Source organism: Anguilla rostrata, chromosome 3 (genome assembly GCF_018555375.3).
Source record: "Anguilla rostrata isolate EN2019 chromosome 3, ASM1855537v3, whole genome shotgun sequence".
In the NCBI taxonomy this organism is placed as follows: Eukaryota; Metazoa; Chordata; class Actinopteri; order Anguilliformes; family Anguillidae; genus Anguilla; species Anguilla rostrata.
The window spans coordinates 28,829,069-28,850,565 of record NC_057935.1 but is presented as its reverse complement, the minus strand read 5'-3'; the positions used below and the strand labels follow the sequence as shown (position 1 = coordinate 28,850,565).

Genomic DNA, 21,497 nt, shown 5'->3' with positions numbered 1-21,497 from the left:
GCTTGGTATTGAGTGCATTTTATTTTAAAATACCTATTTGAAGACTGAATAAAAATAGATTTTTTTTCCAATACACCCTGTCTGTGATAAGCCCTGGTTATGTTAGAGTTCTGTTATGGTGGATTTTACAAACTGTTATTCCATCCCCCATAACAGTAAAATTCAGTGACAACAGGTGCTCCATCAAAGATCCCAGCAAACTTAGCAATATACAACATGGTGTACCTAAACCAACTTTACACAGATGAAAACAGACACATGGTAACACATGTTTCAGTAATGCAATTTGAGAATGGTTTTGTTAAATTAAAGACAAAACAGCATGCTCTTTCTTTCTGTGATGGACTGAATTAAGCAATTAAATGCACCAGCTTATCAATGCATTTTACTTGTAGGCTATTTGTTCAAAGGAGCCAATAACTGCTCACTGATTGTTTTTTTAAACTTCAAGCACTGTTTCAATTTCAATAGATCCTACTGCTGCGCATGAAATCTAATAATAATTTAATCCAGAAATGATTTTTTTAAACTGTGATTTCTTCAGCTTTTTTCAGTTTTCTGTGATTTTCAACAACTTTGCCATGCGAGCTTTGCAACTTCAGCCAATATTTCCCCTGATAAACACCCAGCCTTAATTATACAGGTATATTATAAATTAAGGTTAATTAAGGAACAATTTTATTCGTGCTAGTCTTAAATTTCGGTCAAACCTTAAATGGCCTTTGTGTCATGTTCTCCATATAATTCCTATTCTCACACTAATTAGATCTGATGATAGGCATACCCAAATGTACTCCTTTGCGCAGATGCCAAGTGTTCTGGCTGAGTGAATGCTGGCGCTGCTAGCTGCCGCTGCTGTCGGGCTCTTGTACCTGTCTGCCTGTCTACCTTGGATCCTACCCAGCCCGCTCTCACATTCGCCTGTTCACTCTATCTCTGTTCGCTGATCACTGGCCTTCACCATGCTGTCGAGCAAGGCCACTGCTGCCGGCTTCCCTTGCCTGCCGCCCGTCCTCTGGTATCCAATTCTGTGGTTGCTGTCTGGCTGGTTCCGATCGCGGGTTGACTACTGCTGCAGCTACTATCACCTGGTCTGAATGTACCTATCTGTGTCCCCGACTGACACTTTTAACTGACACTTGCCTAGTCTCCTGCAACCTTTTTGGCCTCGCTTGATGTGCTAGCTACTGCTATCTCGTTGAGTTTGTGGACCACCAGCACTCAGCTCGGTGAGTAAAGTTCTCCGCTTTCCTACTGTCATTGCTTGCTGGTTGGGCGTAGTGATAGGTTGGAGTTGTTCTGTCTCAGTGCTTTTCTGGGAGCTCGGTATGCGTTCTGTTCCGAAGCTCTACAGTGATCTCTTAGCGTGCCCTACTAGCCAAGATGTGGACTAATCTATTTTTTTTGGATCATCCTAAGTGCTACCATAACTACCAACTACTGAAATACTCCATTACAGAACTTCTTCGTTTACAATCGAATAAGATCAGAATTCCTCCTGCCTGGCTTGCACACAGTGATTCGGACATAGTATCCTGTCCGAAATATTTCCACCACGGCTCTGGTCAGAACTTTGTCTATAGCAAAATACATTCTCTCTCTCTGGTCTACCTCCCGCTCCGCACGACTCAATGCTGTCAAACGTGGGGTGGCCTCCAGTGTACTTTGCCCCATGCCTTCCGCACAGACTGATCTTAAGAATAGCTATTTTAAATGAGCTATTTTCAATGTACAGCGTTTGAACAACAAACCACTGCTGATAAATGATTAAATCATTACCGATCAATAAGTAGATATATTATATGTGTTTAAATGAAACATGGCAGAAACCTCAAGAATGTATTCATTTAAACAAGGTAAGTCCCCCAGGGTACTCATTCATCAAAAAAACCCCGCTCCTTTGGCCGTGGAGGAGGAGTACTTGCTTTGCACTATGGTAATATCAAAATGAATGCTGTTGCCATACAAAGTCCCTCATCGTTTAAATGTCTTGTCGTGAAATTTTCCAGTCCTCAACCTCTGTAGGCAAAAAACAACATTTTTTTAAAATTTGCAATGAAATACTGAGACATTCCATATATATAGCAGGTTAAACTATATATGTCCTAAATCAAAAAACTCCTTGACCACAAGTTCATAAAATCTAAGGGTGGATATGTAGAACTACTAAAGGCCCGGAGGACACAAATCTATGAAGCAAAAACTAAGCAGTGTACCCAGCGTCTCCAAATATATCCAAAATGTCTAAATTATGCATTGCTGCAAATCATAACATATTCACGTATTTCACTACAAATCAACAGTTTTGACTCAAGAAACTCACTTTTACATAATTTTAAAGTGGGAATTACAAGCTTTCCATCAGTACAGTGGTCTAAAATATCTACGGGTACAGAAACATATCCAAAATCTCTCCAAAAATGAATAAAATGCTTTTTGTCCATTATGAAGCATATAAATGAGCCCCTTATGAAGGTTTATGATGAAACATTGATATCAGATTAAAAGATAATGCAAACGCATTGTCACTCAATGTAGTACAGTACCTAAATGTGTAATAATGAACTCTCGTATGTATTTCTGTACTCTACAGTATGCAAAATTTTCTTATATGGGGATGGGACGACATGAAAACAATGTTCAACCATCCACCACATTTTGGCGATGTTCAAAACTCTCATGTCATATCTGGTGCATGAAACATAAAAACTACTAAGCTACCAAGGAACACTTGCATTACATATGGCTTAGCTATGCTCAGAAGTCCTGAATAATAATATTTTCTAAGAAATTACGAAAATCATTGATAACGGGTGCAGTGTCTTTTACTGCTACCACAGAGTGAATGTGTAAGTGAATGCGATGAGAAAACTTTAGGTTACGCTGAGCTATAAAACTACGGTGGCTGATAAGGGTAAATGCGCTACAACGGCCCAAAACATTTCCATTCGGAGAAACGTGCTACAGCTTCAGAAACGATGCCAATTCAAAAACACATACGAAAATCCAAAACAAATACAACAATGGAAACGCGCTGCAAATGAAAAACGTGCTGGAGAAAGCCAAAACAAACATTAACAGCAAACACGCTGCAAATACAGAAGCAATGCAAACTCAAAAACACAAAAACTCCGAAAACAAATGCAACAGAAAAATGCTACATATCCAGTCAACACAATGGAAGTTCTCCAGAAGAGAAAAAAAAAAAAAAAAAAAAATTAAAGAGGCTACATAAAAAGGTATGTATTCTTTTTTTTTTTTACATTTGGCCTTTACAATATTATAAAAGAGCAACATATTTACCTAGCTAGCATTGGTGTGCTAGAGACTTTGACTTCTACAAGAGCTTGCTAGCGACAACATTGTATGCCAGATCTTGCATTTAACTCTAGCTAACGTTATCCGTAGTGGTAGCTACGGAACTACTTTCTGGGAGACCCGAGTGTTTTGATTGCAATTAGTTTTCTCTCCTCTACATCGTCTCCACATATGATAGGATACTTTATTGATCAGCGAGGGGACATTACATAAGAGGAAGGTGGAGAGAGGACAACTGGAAGTGAAGAGAGGTGAAAAGGAGAGCAGAACACATAAAACACTAGTTAAACACCCATATAAGTTACTGAAAAGTAAATTTCACTTTCAAAAAATCTTATTTAAATAGTTTGGAAAACAAAATATCCAGATCCTCTTCTGTGGGGCTGTCCAATGCTGATCCTGACAAACATAAAGGGAGAAAAAGATAAAGAGAGATAAAGAGACTACATTTTCCGCAAGGAAATGCTGCAGCACATCCCCTCGCTGATCAATTAAGAGAGGACAACCAAGGGCTCACACGGGAGCAAACAGTATCAAACACGAGTACTAGGTGCTCTTGAATCCCAGGGAATCAAAGTAATCTTGAAGAGAAATGTAGATCCAGGCACTCAAAAAAGTTAACGGAGGAGATGAATTAAAAAGGCTTTATTTCATCACGGCTGTACGAACACAAGCGCCACAAACGCCAACATGTTTCGATCAGAAACACCTGGTCTTCAACAGGGCATAGTTAATGGCAAACAGGTGACCCCTTATGAAGCCTCAGGGGGCCAACAGGGGGCAGTAACCATACAATATAGAGTATATCAATTTATGTAAACACACAGGTAGTTAAAACAAAGTAACAATTACAAACACTGAAGTGGCAATAACAAAAAAAGGAAGTGGTAATTATAAAAAGAGGTGAATTCAATGGCATCAAAGTTTAAAGCATCAAGACAATGTATCCAATAAGTTTCCCTTTGATTAAGTTTGTGGATACAGTCACCCCCCCTTGTTAAAGGATTTTAAAAATAAGGGAACATTTAATATTAAAGATTTCATAAACTGTAATACTACTTTTGTCATATATCGGTGTGGTGTGGGGATGGCTAGTTTAAGCAGCCACACCTGCCCTGGGTCAAGCTAATTAGACCTGGCCAATTGGATGATTGGTTAAGAATGAGAGAATTGGCCAGGCTAATTGGACCCAGGAACAGGAGTGGCTGCACCTGTGCGTAGTGATGTAATCAGTGCGCACAGGTTAAATCTGCCATCCCCACCCACACAGGGGAGCCTCTCTGTCATGACAGTGTTTTTAACATCTGCTCCTTGGTAGTAACATCTTGCCAAACCCTTGCAAATAAATGTGGACTATTTGAACATCATCTCCCTGTGTCTCTGTGCTGGAGGGTCCCAAGGAAAGCCACTTCGGTGGCCTGTGGCAGGCGTGTTTGCCACAATCGGTTAACTTGTACGTGCGCGGGTATCTTTTATGTTGGTAGTACTAAACGTTGTTTACGTGACCGTCTTGCAGAACATAAATACGCAATTAGGACTACTAATCATGATTACCCTATGGCAAGGCACTTTAGCAAATTTCATAAGGGGCGGTACAGTGGTGCAGTGGGTAGTACTGTTGCCTCACAGCAGGAAGGTTGTGGGTTTGAATCTTGGCTTGCGGCCTTTCTGTATGGAGTTTGCATGTTCTCTCCGTGTCCGTGTGGGTTTCCTCCCACAGTCCAAAGACATGCAGGTAGGCTAATTGGAGACTCTAAATTGCCCATAGGTATGAGTGTGTGAGTGAATGGTGTGTGTGCCCTGTGATAGATTGCCGGCCTGTCCAGGGTGTATTCCTGCCGCTCACCCAATGCCAACTGGAATAGGCTCCAGAATTCCCCATAACCCTGCTCAAGATAAGCTGGTTTAGATAATGGCTTTATATATGAAGGAAAACACCTCACTGGGTGCGTACATTTTTCTGCTAACACTGTGGATGAATGCGATGCGACCAAACAAGCTGTTACACTCAGACTTAAATTGCTGTTCCAAATGTGTCACACATTAGCCACATTACTGTTCCCTACAGGATAAATGAATTGTTGATCAAACCAGAATAAAGTGAAAAAGGCCACAATGGCATAAACACCATGTGTGGTTTTACACACAACCATCTCAGAAGGTACACAGGTGTTTACTTCTAAAAGTGATTACTTCACAAAGTAGAATACAAATTTTTAGTGGTGAAAAAATATTTTTATGAACTCCTGCTATTGTCCAGTGTGTCATGCTTGGGGCGTATAGTTGCAGACTGCAGAGAGGGGGTACTTGTTAAATGTATGAACTACGTGACAATGGTGGTACTTAAAAACTCCACGTTTGGCACAGTTGTCATGTGTCGTCTACTATTGTCTAATAAAGCTAGAACAGAGTTTGTTGTTTCCACTCATAGCTTGGTTGCAGGAGCACTGAATGTCTGAGTTGAGCAATCTCAGGAAGCCAGTGTCCAGGCCAGAGTGGGCTTGAGTGAAGGGCTTGAGTGTTCTTTTGCAAATGAAGGCAATTTGGGTTGTTTTCATGAATTTGTTTTAGGCTATGGACATCCTACTCCATTTGCAGCACTATGTCATATGACTTAACCGGCAGCTCTGAAAGGCAAGGTTAAAAAAAAAAAAAAAAGTTTCTCACACGTGCAAGTTATCTTGTAAGAGTTTCTGGCCAACTTTTACTCACTCCAACAGTGTACTAGTAGCACAAATGAGCCTAAACAAGATATGTATAACAAATCTGAGAGGATCCTCTTCTCAGCCGATTATCAAGGTTAAGATTGCAAATCAGGTAATTGCCACAATTAATAAACTAATATACTAAATAGCTAACATACTGTACAACATACAAATAATAATAGCCAAATTAGTAAAAACAGAGCAAATAATAATAACCAAATATTAACAAAGCACATGGACGTTATTGTGAGGCAGCAGAACTGAAGCAGAACAAGGTTGTGGGGAAATTATTCTCGGCTGAGATATTTTGCAAATGAGCAGGTGGGCCATGGCATACACAGTAATGCAAAGATTTATTGATGAAGTAATGCCCAATGAGTTAGGAGGCATTTACTTGAACTTGAGCAGATAATATGCTTCTATACACTTCAGAATTCTAACTGCTGTAGTCATGAGCAGTTTCATCATCACTGAAGACAAATTACTGTAGTAACGACCTGCGTTAGTCATACCATACTTGCCCAAATCAAAGCACCCCCACCCTGACCAATTTGGTGCCCTAGGCAAGATTTTAGCTGGTGTCCCTTGCATCGCAGCCAATTCTACATATACATATAAGACTAATCAATAATGAAAATGCAAAGGCTTACAACTATTAATTACAAAAGATGGAAAGGAAAAGCATTTTAATGGACTATTACAAGCAGGGCTAACTTTGGCTAACTAGACTTATACAATGGCTTGGCTGAATACTCGATTGTGGTTGGTCCAAGGGTGGGCATTATTTCTCAGTAAAGGGACACAAGATTAACTTTAACTTTATTGTCCCACAAAGTGGAAAATTTGGCTTGGGCTTTCACCCATTTAGGCATGCCAACCATCCCGCAAAATACGGAATCGTCCCTTATTTGGACAGTAGAATAGGCGTTCCGTATTTCACTCATGGCTACGGGACGCATTTTCATCCGTATCTTTGTGAACGATTCGGTTTGTAGTAACTGCTGTTTTGAATACAATTCAATAGTTAGCTAGCTAGCTAGCCGGGATAACAAGCATGTCGCGAGACCATTCTGACCTAAAATCCAGAATTTTAATATTGGCTAGGTGACAAGTGACGGCGAACCTATCATAAAGCTAACTGGCATTCAAACCCAGCGTCTTGGAAAAATGTAATGTCTACACTGCGAGACCACAACATTTTAAAATGCAAGATAGAGCTAGGGAGATTAATTTGATTGAGTTATGGTTTCATGTAGTTTTCTTAAATAATGTAATGACAAAAATGACCCAAATTGGTGCTAATTGTATGGTATAAAACAAGAAGGGACTATTTTTTCTTGATAGAATTGTTGGTTTCATAGAATTAACGACCAGAGGTTTTTGTTTAACAATGGTGCAGATAGAACTACCAACCAGATTTTGCATAACGACCGTCCAAATAGAACTACCAACCACAGTTTTGGTTTGTGCAGCACTCTTAAAAGAAAAAGTGTATTTCTCAAAATTATGCTGTAGGTTATTCCCCAAACACCTGAATAGTCTTTCCAACTTTCCCTAATGAATTTAAGGTGGGAGTAACTGACGTTAACTCTAGCTATTTATTGAATTAGCGAACGCTACTATCGTCCAAAGTTAGTAACACGCAGAGTGTAACTCTCCAACGGTAACTACTATGCAATAGATAAACTAATCATTGATCACATTACCTCACGTCTTTTTCCCGTTTTTCCTCCTCTTCTCTTCATTTTCTTCCCTGGGCACCAGAGGGCTTTGATATTTTAGACATGATACTGTATATATGAATTATGGTACTGCTGTTAATCGTATCACGTTTCACGGTCAGTGTCACTCACTAGTTCAGATAACTCGCCCATCCCCCACAATCAGGTAAGTCTAACTAAGAGCATTGGGGGGGGGGGGGGGGGGTGATGCTGCGGGCAACCCAGAAAATAGGGCCTATTTAAGAGGCTATGTAGTTATGTTGTTGTGGGCTTTTTTTGTAAAATTTTGAAATACTAGTATTAAAATAGTATTAGTAAAAAATAGTAAAAGTTAAAAATGTTTAATTTTTTTTTCTTCCCTCATTTGGGGCGCCCCTATGGATGGATGGCGCCCCTAGCATTCGCCTATACCGCCTATGCCACGGGCCAGGCCTGACCCCCACCACATTTGAGAGATGAGGGAGTGTGCTTTGGATCAGTTCCTTTTAGCCTCCACAATTTTGGTCTCATCTTTTTTCCAGTACTCTTCAGGTTCTTTTAGGTAACTTACATCTTGCAGTGCAGCCTCTGTAGTTCTGTGCATGAAGTCTTCTGTGGACAGTAGTCACCAACACATCCATGCCTGCCTCTGCGTTTCTGGTCACCAACTGTAGTGGTCTTCCTTAGCCTACCAGGCCCTTTGCGGTTTCTAAGCTTCCAAGTGCTCTCTTTCTTCTTAATGATGTTCTAAACTGTTGATTTTGCTAAGCCTAAGATGTGCCTATGTGTTGACAAACAGACTCTAAAGGCAATCAAAAGCCAAGAATGAAGACCAGATATTCAAACCTCTAAAAACAACCCTTAAATAAAAGCTTAGTATGTGCACTTTAGTATTGTTGTTTAGTATTGTTTGATTATGGAGTACAGAGGCAAATCAAGGAAAAAAAAAAGTCTTTGTACCAAACATTATGACAAGAACAGGCCATTCAGCCCAACAACGCTTGCCATTTTCCTAAATAAACTGCACCTAGTGCTCTGATTACCTATAGGCCAGATAGTATCAAACCCCCCAGAGATTATGCCGCTTCTATATGACCTAGCAGGCATATTCCACTCATTGACTACTCTGCATGAAAAAATGCTTCCTAATGTCTGTGTGAAATTTACCTTTTGCTAATTTCCATTTATATCACCTCATTCTACTAACAGAACTCAACCTGAAGAATCTCTTGTAGTTCACTTTGTTAATCCCTTTTATGAATTTAAATCTCCTTTTACAAAGCTTTTGAACTTGATTAAGTATGTAAGAGGCTACGCTCCCACAATGGAGGAAAACAATCCGCTGCGCTCCATATAGTTAGTATGAGCACTCAGGGGATTATCACGATTATAAAAATGCCCAAACCTTGTTGCATGGTGGGCTGTACGAACAACAAAGCCAAGAACCCGTTCTGTCCTCCTGTGCAAGAAGATGGATTTGAAGAGGCACAAGTAGATTCAGGTGATTAGACATGAGGGGAATGCTAGGACCAGTATACTGGAAAGCCAGAAATCCTGCAATCAAGCCACATTTATATTTGTAGTAAATCAGCCATTTTGTCCCCGGTAAGTACTCATAACTTTAATTAGCAGTGGCTAAGAGGCTGTGTCAGAAACTGACAATTTTGTTTGTGTGTTTGTTTAATGTTTTTTTAGGATTTGATGTGACTGCATAGCTAGCAGCGTTACACATCACACCACATCCTAAGCTACCTAGCAAACATTATTATGATAACTTAGATGCTTTTAATTATGATGCTTTTAACTAATGTTATTAGATATGATAGACCATGCTGTATTGATCAATCAGCATCCAGGACCAGCATTGTCCGTTTTATAAATATGTATTAAATGTCATTCCTATATTGTTTGTTCTGTGAAATGGTTGAATAGAGACCTTAGGTGGACGGTGGATGAGTAGGAGGTGGGGTCAGGCGAATCAGCTGACAGCTCATAGGTCAGTTGGCTGCCTGATGGCTGGTCAGGTCTCTTTGATGGTATGGCATGGATCTCTGATGGCTGGGAATATCTGTCTAATAGTTAGCCATTGAGCCCTGATGGCTGGGCATGGCTCTCTGATGGTTAGGTGTGGATCTCTGATAATGGGGAATGGCTTTCTGATGGCTCGGTATGGATATCTGATAACAAGGAAAGGCTCTCTGATGGTTCGGTGCGGCAGGGAATGGCTATCTGACAATTAGGTGTGGATATCTGAAGGCTAGGCATGTCTTCCTGATGATTAGGCGTGGATCTTTGATGCTGTGACATGGCACTCTGATAGGTGTAGATCTCTGATGGCTGGGAATGTTTCTCTAATGGTTAGTTGTGGATCTCTGATGGCTGGGTATGACTCTCTAATGGTTGTGCTCCTGCCTGTCCAGATGTTTCCTCTGAGGTGGTGCTGAAGCTTTTTGGGGAGTATTTCTTCAGCTTCTGTAAAATGTCTGGGTACGACACCATGCTGCGCACACTGGGGGGGAACCTAGTGGAGTTCATCGAAAACCTGGATGCTCTGCACAGCTACCTGGCACTCTCCTATCAGGTGAGGCAATCATTGCTGTTCTGGTGAACATCCAAACAATACATTAGATTAGCTGAAAAATCCAAGATGTAAACCTAAGAAATACTGTGTATAGTCTTTGCTCTGATGTCACAATGAGTACTTTAGAATTCATAGATAGCTGAGTCCATGTGTTTTTCTTCATAATTTATTTTTGTACTGTGTTTGTTATTAGTAAGTAATAATATAAATGTAGGCTATGAGAGAGACATGCATACCAGTGGTGTAGCCGGGAATGGATTTTTCGGTGGCCCTGAGCAGAAAGTGGGTGGGCAATTTGTGGGTGATTCTTTGGATCAATTACGCTGTCCAACTGACAGCCTATAACAAACTGTATTGCAGCGGTTTGCACGGGAACACCCTTGATTATATATTAACAATGTTGATTATTATAATACAGAATTATCAAACACGAAAAAAAAAAAAAACACTAAAAAGTGTGTGTGCAGTGAGATGGCTATATCTGGAAAAGGGGCACAGGAGGTTGTATTGACGAGTCTCCCCGAACCATTGCTCTATTTCCCCTTATATACCCACATATGAAAGGCAAACTCCATCAAATAAGTCATCAAATAAAGACGCAATCATAACAAAACAGTATATCATTGATCCTGCATGACCTATCTCTAAGCATATCACATTAACTTGTGTAGCTGAGACACCAACTTGTTCCCCATGACATCAGCTTCCAAAAATATCGAACAGGTTACACTGTATTATGGAGAACCTTTACATAGAAGGTTTACATAATGCTGATCCAGTATGATGTTCTACAACTGAGCACTGTCTCTTTTTCACACCCAGCAGACTCCCCGTCAGTAAACAGTTCCTGTTGGAAGTCTGATAAGGGGCATATTTCTGTAAACCACCCTGTTTCATAGACATTTTTGGCATTGTTTTCACATGCAGTTTGCACTGAATACAAAAAAGAAAACTACTGAAAGCCAAGTGAGATTGATGCTACATTTATTTCATCACACAACACAGCCTGATGAACATGGCTCATCAGAAGGACTGCGGGTGTAAAATGCTTAATTAAACTGACAAGTTGGTTAATAATTTCAGTATAAAATAATATTAACTCAGGCATAGCCCGCTTCCCCAATTGTTTTATGTTAATGCTGTGATATTGGATATTGGTTGCTTACAAAGCTATTGTGGAAGCAAGCTTATTTCAAAATAAAAGATAAATTACTTTGACCCAAAAGATCATTCATTCACTCATCGACTCTGAAGTAAACATTAAATGTTACCTCCATAATGACACAACACACTCCAGCTAAAAAACCTTACAAATGAAAGCACAATCATCTTAGTTACAAGAATGTAGCTATATATAGCTATATATATTAGAGTCATAAAGCGGAAGCCACTGTTAGTAAATCCATCTGTACAATGAAATAAAACTTTATACCGCTTAATACTGACCGTATATGTCTGGTAGTTGACTCTGATTTGGTCCCCCTCACAGGTTCTAGGGGAAAATAAAAAAAATTAAAAGACCAAAGGCAAAATAAATTAAGAAAAACCGACAGCTAACTTGCTCTCTCTGAGGGATATGTGATAGCCAGTCTCAGACACCTACTGGAATGCACACTTTTAAACCCTAGATTGATTTGTAATGTTATCCAGGTGTGAGCGCGCCTACTTAACCAGTAGGCATGGTCCTCCAATTGCCCTGATTCTCCATTACAAACCTTATTTGTAAAATTTAATTTAAGACAAATTAAGACTTCTTAAGGACCCACAGACACCCTAGAAATTGAATATAATGCAACATGTTGTAAATATGTCGAATTCTGATCTTGACATTTTATACAATATACTGAACTATTCTGCAGTATGTAGCTGTTCATTATACGACATACGTGATATAATGATGGTTTCCTGTATTTTAGGAAATGAATGCACCATCCTTCCGGGTGGAGTGGACGATGGATGGAAAAATGCTTCTCCACTACTACTCTGACCGAAGAGGACTGTACCACATTGTGCCAGGTTGGACACAGGATATAATAGCATGAAAGCTTAAGAATAGACAATGAGAAGACCAGACTGCTACACCCATAGAACCACCATGAATAGCCTGATGGTCTCTGCCTTTACTAAAAGCCCAGGAAGCTGTTCATGTAATCTGTGTATGTCTGTGAAATACAACCAAATACTTTTAATACAAGCAGATCGTTCACTGCTTTTACAGCCTCAGTACATCACAGCCAGCTACTTGTATGATCACCACTGCTAACAGTGCTATTGTGGTGGTGTCCACAGCCATGACTTTGATGAAGAGTGTCAGTGACATGCTGCAGTCTGAGTTTTCTCCACAGCAGACAAGGATTTTATCTGAGGTCCTTTTTTGTGGCAGTGTGCCACTGTTTCCATGGTGACATTATTTTCACCTCCACAGGCATCATTGAAGCTGTGGCCAAGGACTTCTTTGACAGTGAAGTGACATTGACCATTCTCAACCAATTAGAAGAGGATGAGCGCACAGGGAAGAAAGAGCATGTGGTTTTTTTGGTTGTTCAGAAGACCATAAGGCCAAAATGGAGAGTGGGGCAGACCGAAGGCGCTAATGAGTCAGATGAAGAGCAGGCCAGAGAGGTCTGAAACATTTCATTCTGCACCTGCCATTATATCCTGCCTCTAAAACAGTGTGTATACATTGAATTAGTACCTGGCACAGTGTTTTAGCTGTATTTCCGTTTGGACATACACTACATTTCCCCTTCTAATTACTGGTTTCGGCGATTTCAGGCATACCCATTGCTAACAGGTGCATATAATCAAGCATACAGCCATGTAATCTCCATTGATACAAACATTGGCAGTAGAATGGGTCGTAGTGAAGAGCTCAGTGACTTTCAGAGGTGGTAAAAGTACTCAAATATCATACTTGAGTTAAAGTAAAGGTAAAACCATTAAAGGAGTACCATGGTGATTTTCACACTTTCTCGGTTTTATGTGCTATTTGCACAAGAGGCATTGAAGAAACACAATGAGTAAAGTATTAAATATGTCCGTTCTGTATTTTTGGAGAAATACGCGTTTTAAATTTATCGTCCTATTTTCAACCGGTTGAGAAAGTTGTCAATTTGGTGCGTCACAAACACAGTAACCACTCCCCTTTCCACGCCCCGTAAACCCATGGATAACTCGAGACCCATAGTTTGTGTCGCTGGCTTACGGGCAAGACAATGCAAATATTTGACTAACGTTAGGTTCACTTAAGTTAGAGTGATTTTAAGGACTATTAGATTATTTCTGGTTATATTCATTTAGCTAGCTAGCTAGCTAACGTTAGCTAGCTAGGTAGTTTGCTTTCATAAGGCAATGTTATTGATAACGTTAGCTAGCTAGTTTGCTTTTATGAGGACGTTATAGTTGTGCTTTTATCTTAACTTGGCTAGCTAGATAGCAAAAATTATAATTGGATATAAGTCAACGTCCTTATCTTAGCTATCTATCGATACTTGATATACTACTAAGCTAGCTAGCTTGTGAAAAGTCTCCCAAAAAGAGCGCTTATCATGGGGGTAGCTATGGTAACGGGGCACGGTCTGTCAATCATAGCTAACTGACAGTTCTCATTACCACGCCCAGACGGTTCGGGTGAACTTTTATAGTGGGAAATTTAGGCTTAGAAAAATACGTTTTAAAGTACATTGAAATGACTGAATAATAAAAAAATTATGCACATTTGTTTTGTTGTTGCCTAAAGACAACTGGGAAGTATCACGTTCAACCACCATGTTACTCCTTTAAATAATTACTCTAGTAGAAGTGCAAATCACTTATTTAAAAAAAAAATACTTGAGTCAAAGTCTCCTAGTATCTGGGTTTTAATGTACTCAAGTTTTCAAACGTAATTAAAAAAAAAACATTTAGCAATAAAATGAAACCGAACATTTTATACAACATCTAACATCTCTGTATAGTGTAAAGACGTAAGGTGCCACATTGAAGTCTCTAGTGCCTTCTTTGTTTACCCCAAAATGGGAAATAAGTGCCTTCACTTACTGTAGTAGGTAATGCCCCTGGCTCTGCTCTCTATAGCTGCGAGTAGCAAATACACCAATACAACTGTATTGTAAAAAACGTAAGTTTACCTAATAAAAGTAAACTTAGTTTCATAGTTTTTTTTGTAAGGGTCTTATTTCAAAAAGGAAATGATCTAAACTCAACGATAAATAATTTAACAAGAAAAACTCATCATAGCTAAATTAATTGGAATGACTGTCATATGCATGTCTGACCCAAGCCACTGACTGCACTCTTCACTCTTCCAAGCCATTCACTCTTCATGTGCCCTCCAGCAAGGTAAGGCAGGTTGTGGCAACATTATGTTTCATTCCTTTATTGACTCCACACAAACGTAATGTTAACCTAATGTTAGCTAGCTAATGTTAGTTGAGATTGCCTCGTGTCATCACAACCTTTAGCTAGTTGATGTTTGCGCTACTGTAAGTTTAAAAAACGTATAGTCATCCATGAATGCACTGTATGTTAAAGCCAATCAATAGACTAACTTTCATTCTAATTAGCTTAATGTTTTGCAGCAAATCCCAAGAGAATCTCCATTCAAAAATATTTTCATGGTTACAGATAGCAGCAGCAAACACTTTCCTGCTTGGCTAATAACAGCAAGCTAATGTTAACTAGCTAGCTAGCTAACTTAGTTCATCTTGGGTTGAGTAAGCAGTTGTTGTAGTCAATGTTATTTATCTTACCTCGATGTGCATCCTCAAATTTGATGGCACTTATTTCCTTTGGTTGTGGCAAACAACGTAGACACATCATCTTGTTTGAGTCTTTGTACGCCAGCAAAGGTAAACATTTATTTTAAATAAGACCATGGATGGTCGTCAGTGCACTGGCACTGGAAATTGTTCTCAGAAGCCATCTCCTCTTCTACCATTCCAAAGTCTCTGGCTTCTGACTTTAGCATATAGCTACAATCAGTGACTTTTAGCTGCTAAACTGACACAGAAATCAATCAGCTAACCAGCGCACCCGTGTTAGCTGGGAAGCATGCATGCCACGTCAAGTCAAGTCAGTGTACACCATATACAGTTGGTGTACATGACGCCACACAATCTCAATTAAGTCCTGTCGGCAATCCTACTTGTCTAACAATACAATGCCCTGTATGTGGTGGTATCACCCTATATCAGCAACCAAATAATTTTTAAAAGAGGGGGGAAATGACTGTGCATGTTTTCCCCACGTTATACCAGCCAATCTAGAGAAAATTCAGCAGATGACCAACCATACCAAATGTAACAAGTAACAACAGTTGTCAATAGAAATGTATTTGAGTAAAAAGTACATCATTTCTTTATCGATGTAGTGGAGTAGAAAGTGAAAGTTGCTAATATTGTTTATACTCAGCAAAAGTCGCCAATATCCTACTTAAGTACAGAAAGCAGTAGGCCACACAAGCTTACAGAACAGGACCATTTGCTTGTGTCCTCGGTTGCAACACTCACAACAGAGTTCCAAACTACCTTGGAAACAACTTCAGAACAAGAACTATTTGTCAAGAACTTCAGGAAATTAGTTTCCGTGGCTGAGCCAAGATCACCATGTGCAATGCCGGGCGTCAACTGGAGGGCTGTAAAGCACCTGGAAGTGGAACCTCAGTGGAACCTCATTCTCTGGAGTGATGAATCATGCGTCATGAGCTGGCAGTTTGACAGACGAATCTGAGTTTGGCAGAATGCATAGTTCCAGCTGTACTGGCCCGAATTGTGCTAACTGTAATGTTCGGTGGAGGAGGAATAATGGTCTGGGGCTGTTTTTCATGGTTTGGTCTAGGCCCCTTAGTACCAGTGAAGGGAAATATTAGCATACATCCTAGATAATTGTGCACTTCCAAATCTGTGGCAACAGTTTGGAGAAGGCCCTTTTCTGTTTCAGCATGACAATGTCCCCATACACAAAACGAGGCCCATAAAGAAATGGTTTGCCGAGTATGGTGTGGAAGAACTTGACTGGCGTGCACACAGCCCTGACCTCTACCCCATCAAACACCTTTTGGATGAAATGGAATGTCGAACTGCAAGCCAGGCCTTATACCCAACATCAGTGCCCAACCTCACTAATGCTCTTGTGGCTGAATTTGAATCCCTGCAACCATTTCCCAAAATCTGGGAAATCGAGTGGAGGCTGTTACAGCAGCAAAAGGGGCTCCAACTCCATATTAATGCCCATGGTTTTGGAATGAGATGTTCAACAAGTACATATGGGTGTGAAGTTCAGGTGTCCACATGCTTTTTGAAATGTAGTGTATCCATTTAATTTTGAACCCCAAATTTTGTCCTGTCTGTTTTGTGATCAGCAAAGGTCTTTGTACAGAGAAGCCTGAATTTAAAAAAAAATGTTTTTATATAAACTTTGTTCAACTGCTTAGTACATTGGTTGTCTAGTCAACAATTTGTATTTAAAAAGAATCATCTGTTTCAAAAATTCTTAAAATAGCCTCTTAAGCATTTACTAAAATAATTTTGTCTGCCTCAGAGGTGTGCCCAACTGTTTAACCTTAGCAACTATTGTTTTTGATCCAGGAGAGGGAGGAGATCTTGAGGAAGATGAAGGCAAGGTACGAAACCCTCCCCAATTGTCCCCAGAGAAGAGCACCCTGGGAAATTTTGCGGAGCATTGTGAGGTTTGGGCAAGGTCTGTCTATGCACTCTTTGTGCATATATGTTACTGTGCAAAACACATAACGTGCTTGCTTACTTACACGTAACTCTTGCTTTCTTCTTATCCAAACTCCCTATTGAAACCAGTTAAACTAAATGTAGTTACTGTTTGTCGGTCTGTCCAGTCTTTTTTAGGGGTCCAACCAGCAAAGCTGCCAGAACCATAATGTTTTTGTTTGAATTATTATTATTATTATGTGGTCCAAGCAGCAAATCTGCTTGAACCCTATTGTTTTTGTTCAGATTATTATTATAATCTGAACAATTATTATGATTATAATTCCAAACAGATTGCACTGGACTCTTCAATAAATGTAGCTGCCATCTGCCAATAAGATTTTAGCATGCATTGGTTAGACTTTCTGTGGTCCAATCATCTTGACATTTGGTGCAGCCTTTGTACTACTGGAAGGCCTGCACTATTAGGAAAACTTGGCCAATAGGGTAATTTATCAAAACTGAGTATTTCTACAAGGATATTTCTCAGTATCTTTGTCCCGAGCTTCATATCCCCATACATGTCTGTGGGTGGACAATGAATTTGCCTCAATAACCCATAATGTCCTGCAATTTAGCCTTTTAAAAAAAAAAAAAAAACACAGAAAATTTGTCTGACAAAAAATTAAGATTTTATACAGAATTTTGATGTTAAAATATGGATGAAAAACAGCCAATAAACCTTGATGTGGGCATGGCTTATCACAAAAATGCTAAAAACTTTTGAACACAAAGTGAGATTGTCACGAAACTGGATATATTGGTATGACCTGGTCTTGGGTCAGACCATAACAGGGTGAACGATAAGGGAAATGAGTGGGGAATGGGTGAGGGAAACGTACTGCAAACCGACCAGTAATTCCAGTCTGTATCTGCTTATCCAAATCTAACTGAAAGCTGGTCAGTCTTCGAAGAGTACTGGGCACAGGGTGGCTTTCAACGCTGAACTTTGGACAGTTAGCTGATAGTCTGAAACAAAAAGTGTGAATTGCGTAGCCCTAACGGGGTGTTAAATCTCCACCCAGACTACCTTCAAAAAACATAAAGGAAAAATAACAGAGAAAAATAACAAACTTGTGTCCCAATGGAAGGATTTGTAGTCCAGCTGGGAACACACTAACTAACTGAAATACTATATGGTGAGCAGAGGGCAAAACAAGAGTCGAGGTGTAGAACGAGCAAATGGTCAAACACAAAATCCAATCAGCAAACAAAGCAGAGGAGCTAGGCAAGAATCAGAATTGAATACAAGAGCAAATAATCAGAAACACAAAATCACTGGGCAAACAAACTACAGGCTAAGGTTAGAATCAGAGTCGAAGGGAATGAGTCAGTGGTCATACGTGAGATCTAATCAGCAAACAAACCAGAAGGGCTAGACAGGAATCGGAATCAAACAAAAATAGGGTCAAATATGTGAATTCAAATGAAGCAATCACTATACACAACACACCAAGCACGAGCTGAAAGAGCTAAATCCCCACTGGTGAGTGGAAAACGGTGGCTTTTTCAAGCTGAGTGAACAGAGACAGAAACAGCTAATCAGATGACAAACCGGAAACACAAAACCCACACAACAGAGACAAATTTAAACACAAGCTTACGATAGGGTCAGAACACCCCCACCCTTAAGAGAAAACCTAGGGTATAGGTTTTGTTTTAAGGATGATAATGTGAGTGTGTCAGTATCAGAGTTAACAGTATCAGAATGGACCACAATATTTCTAGACACAGGATCGTCACCCAAGAAATCTTGGAGAGGTCTACGGTGTCTTGAAATTTGCACGCTTGAGCACACGTCAGCAAACATTTTCCACCCGCATAATCATTGCCTTGAATGAAAGAAATTCCTTTAACTGAAAACTAAGTCCACAGAGCACTTCACTTCTGCCTGCGCATCTGAGAGAGGTTCCCCCGTGGGGGGTGGTGCAGCATTCTCTGTGGGTGTTGATGATGACCGGTCCACAGAGCACTACACCTCTGACTGCGCAGCTGCCAGAGGTTCCCCGGATTCAAAAAGGGGGGAAGGGGAGTCTGCAGTGTGTGGTGCAGAGTTGTCTGTGCAGACTGGTGTGAAAAACTCCACAGAGTCCACCACTTCTGCCTGCTCAGCTGAGAGAGGTTCCCTCGTGGGGGTGGTGCAGCATTCTCTGTCAGTGTTGATGCAGACCGGTCCACAGAGCATTCCACCTCTGTCTGCGCAGCTGTGAGATTTCCCCCCGATTCCAAAAGGGGAGGAAGGGAGTCCATAGTGGGTGGTGCAGCATCCTCTGTGTGGACTGGTGTGACGAAGTCCACGGAGTTCATCATTTCTGTCTGCGCAGCTGCTAGAGGTTCCCCGAATTCAAAAAGAGGGGAAGGGGAGTCCGCAGTGTGTGCTGCAACATCCTCTGTGTGGACTAGTGTGATGAAGTCCATGGAGTCAAGCACTTCTCTCTGTGCCACTGAGATGTTCCACGGTGGGGGTTGGTGTGGTGAAGTCTGCAGAGCTGTGCTTGGTAGGGGGTGGATCTTGGGTTGTGGGGAGACCAGAGTAATCCACTGTGCTTTCTTGCATTAGCTGTGCTGCCACTGAGCCGATTCCTTCAGCAGTAGCTTGTGATTTACAGTTATGTTTTTCCCAAAATTCTCTCCACATCAGGTTTACCTCAAACTATGCCTGTCTTGAGCGACAAGGATAAAGGATTATTGTCTTTTTTCAAGGTAAATTTTATGCTTTCTATCACCAAACTCTCAGTTCCATCATCGTGTGGGGATACCAGAGAGTCCAAATGTACAGTCCGTAGGTTGTGGATTTCCTCCTCATCCAGCATGTCCATGGTATCAAGCCTCCCAGCAAGTGTCGGCCAATGTGTCAACAAGAAAGTCTGTTCTGAGACCCTGGCATGCAATTGTTGATTCTACTTTGACTGGCACGGATATACTGGCTGGTCAGGATGGGTGAGGGACAGAGGGAAGGAGGGTAACCGAGACATCTCTCTCTTTATCTGGTACTTCCTAACCTATTAAAACAATCCAGTTAATCAAAAATCCTTCTATAGACAAGTTTTTCAGCCCTGACCTAGGGCCATTTTTCCCTTTTTTTTGTGAGGTAGGCACATAACTTCTGTCTCTAAACTTCCGGGCCGTCAGACACAGGTAAACAGCACACGGCTAACATCAGCTGCCGAGCTATCTTCGAACATTCGTTATAGCAAGTGGCCGTCATATTTTAGGACTTGAAACAGGTGCATTTGGGGAGTTGCTGCTAACTGCTTGGTTAACAGTTGACAGTTAACAGATAACTGACAAGCAAACTTGGAGAGGTAGAATGTTACATGCTTGTCAGTTAACATTAGCTAGTCAGTTAAAATATTTTGGTTAACCAGTGCAGACATGCTTAATTAAATATGCTCCCCCCACATTTTGTAAGGATGATTTTTCGCTAACCTTATACCTGTTTCCTGCCGCTATTTCTAGTGATGCTGTTTTCTTGTTTGCAATCGATAAAAAAATTGTTTCATAGCTGGCTAACTTAGCTAGCTTCTGTGTGTGGTAAATGAATGTTATTTTTTCTCTCTCACGGTGCGACCCCAGTTCTATCTAACTTGCAGTAGATTGCTATGATGTCCAGCACTCAATACTGAACACAAGAGATATTGCGTGCTAGAACCCCTCACTCAACCTACATGTAAAATATATTTTATGTGATTTAATTTCATAATTATTATTGAAAATGAGAATTATCAATTAATTTGCCAAATTCTTGCTAGGTCAGTCTACAGAAAACTGATGGAATCAACCAACAAGTCAAAACAAGCTGTAGGGTTTCAAGATTAAATAATTGAACTTAATATGAAGCAGTCAATTATATTTATGAATTGAAATCAGACCTTCTTTATTGAATGCAGGCTCACTACTTCTAAATTACAAAACAGAAGACATACAACAAAACATTAAACAATTGAACTAGAAATATAAGAAAAGAGAGAGAGAGACGGATAAGACAGACCTGGCCAAAGTCTTACTCACTCCCAGTTTAAGCGTCACAGGATGAAAAGAAAACCAGCTTAAAAACACACAACCAAGGAACCACCACAAAAATAATAAGAGGAAAACTCTTCTTCTTCCAGGCTCCGAAACCAAACGCAATACAAACAACTTCCTCCTGTGGCCATCTTAAATACCTTACCCAGCATGGCTTGAGGATGTTTGCCCTGATTGGGTGATGCCGAGTTAAGGTTTAGGAGAGAAGGGAAGGGGGGTCAGACTAACTTATGACAAGGACTGGCCTACCTAAATATTGCAAACAAACTTAAAGCAATGGGAAATCTTAGGCATGCAGGGTCTCCAACCCCCGATATGGCTGTTCTGTGTCAACTGGTTTGTCTCTTCTGAGGAGGTGAGACCCATAGATTGTCAGCCTAGATTAGGGTATCAGTGGATTTTAAATTGCCGCAATCACATTTGCTTTGATGCTTGTGACGGGGAGGCC

General features: G+C 40.4%; 1 protein-coding gene and 1 long non-coding RNA gene across 2 annotated transcripts in view; one reads left to right on the top strand and one right to left on the bottom strand.

Moving 5' to 3' along the window:
* The window catches only part of gucy1b2 (guanylate cyclase 1, soluble, beta 2), a 104,605-nt gene that overhangs the window by 4,645 nt on the left and 78,463 nt on the right, over positions 1-21,497 (top strand). The window contains exons 4-7 of the mRNA XM_064329908.1: positions 10,144-10,304; positions 12,221-12,320; positions 12,730-12,926; positions 16,889-17,000. Coding sequence (XP_064185978.1) covers positions 10,144-10,304; positions 12,221-12,320; positions 12,730-12,926; positions 16,889-17,000 — 570 coding nt within the window. The remainder of the gene's footprint in view (positions 1-10,143; positions 10,305-12,220; positions 12,321-12,729; positions 12,927-16,888; positions 17,001-21,497) is intronic.
* LOC135252006 (uncharacterized) overlaps positions 1-21,497 on the bottom strand; it is a 364,708-nt gene that overhangs the window by 323,694 nt on the left and 19,517 nt on the right. The window lies entirely within an intron of this gene.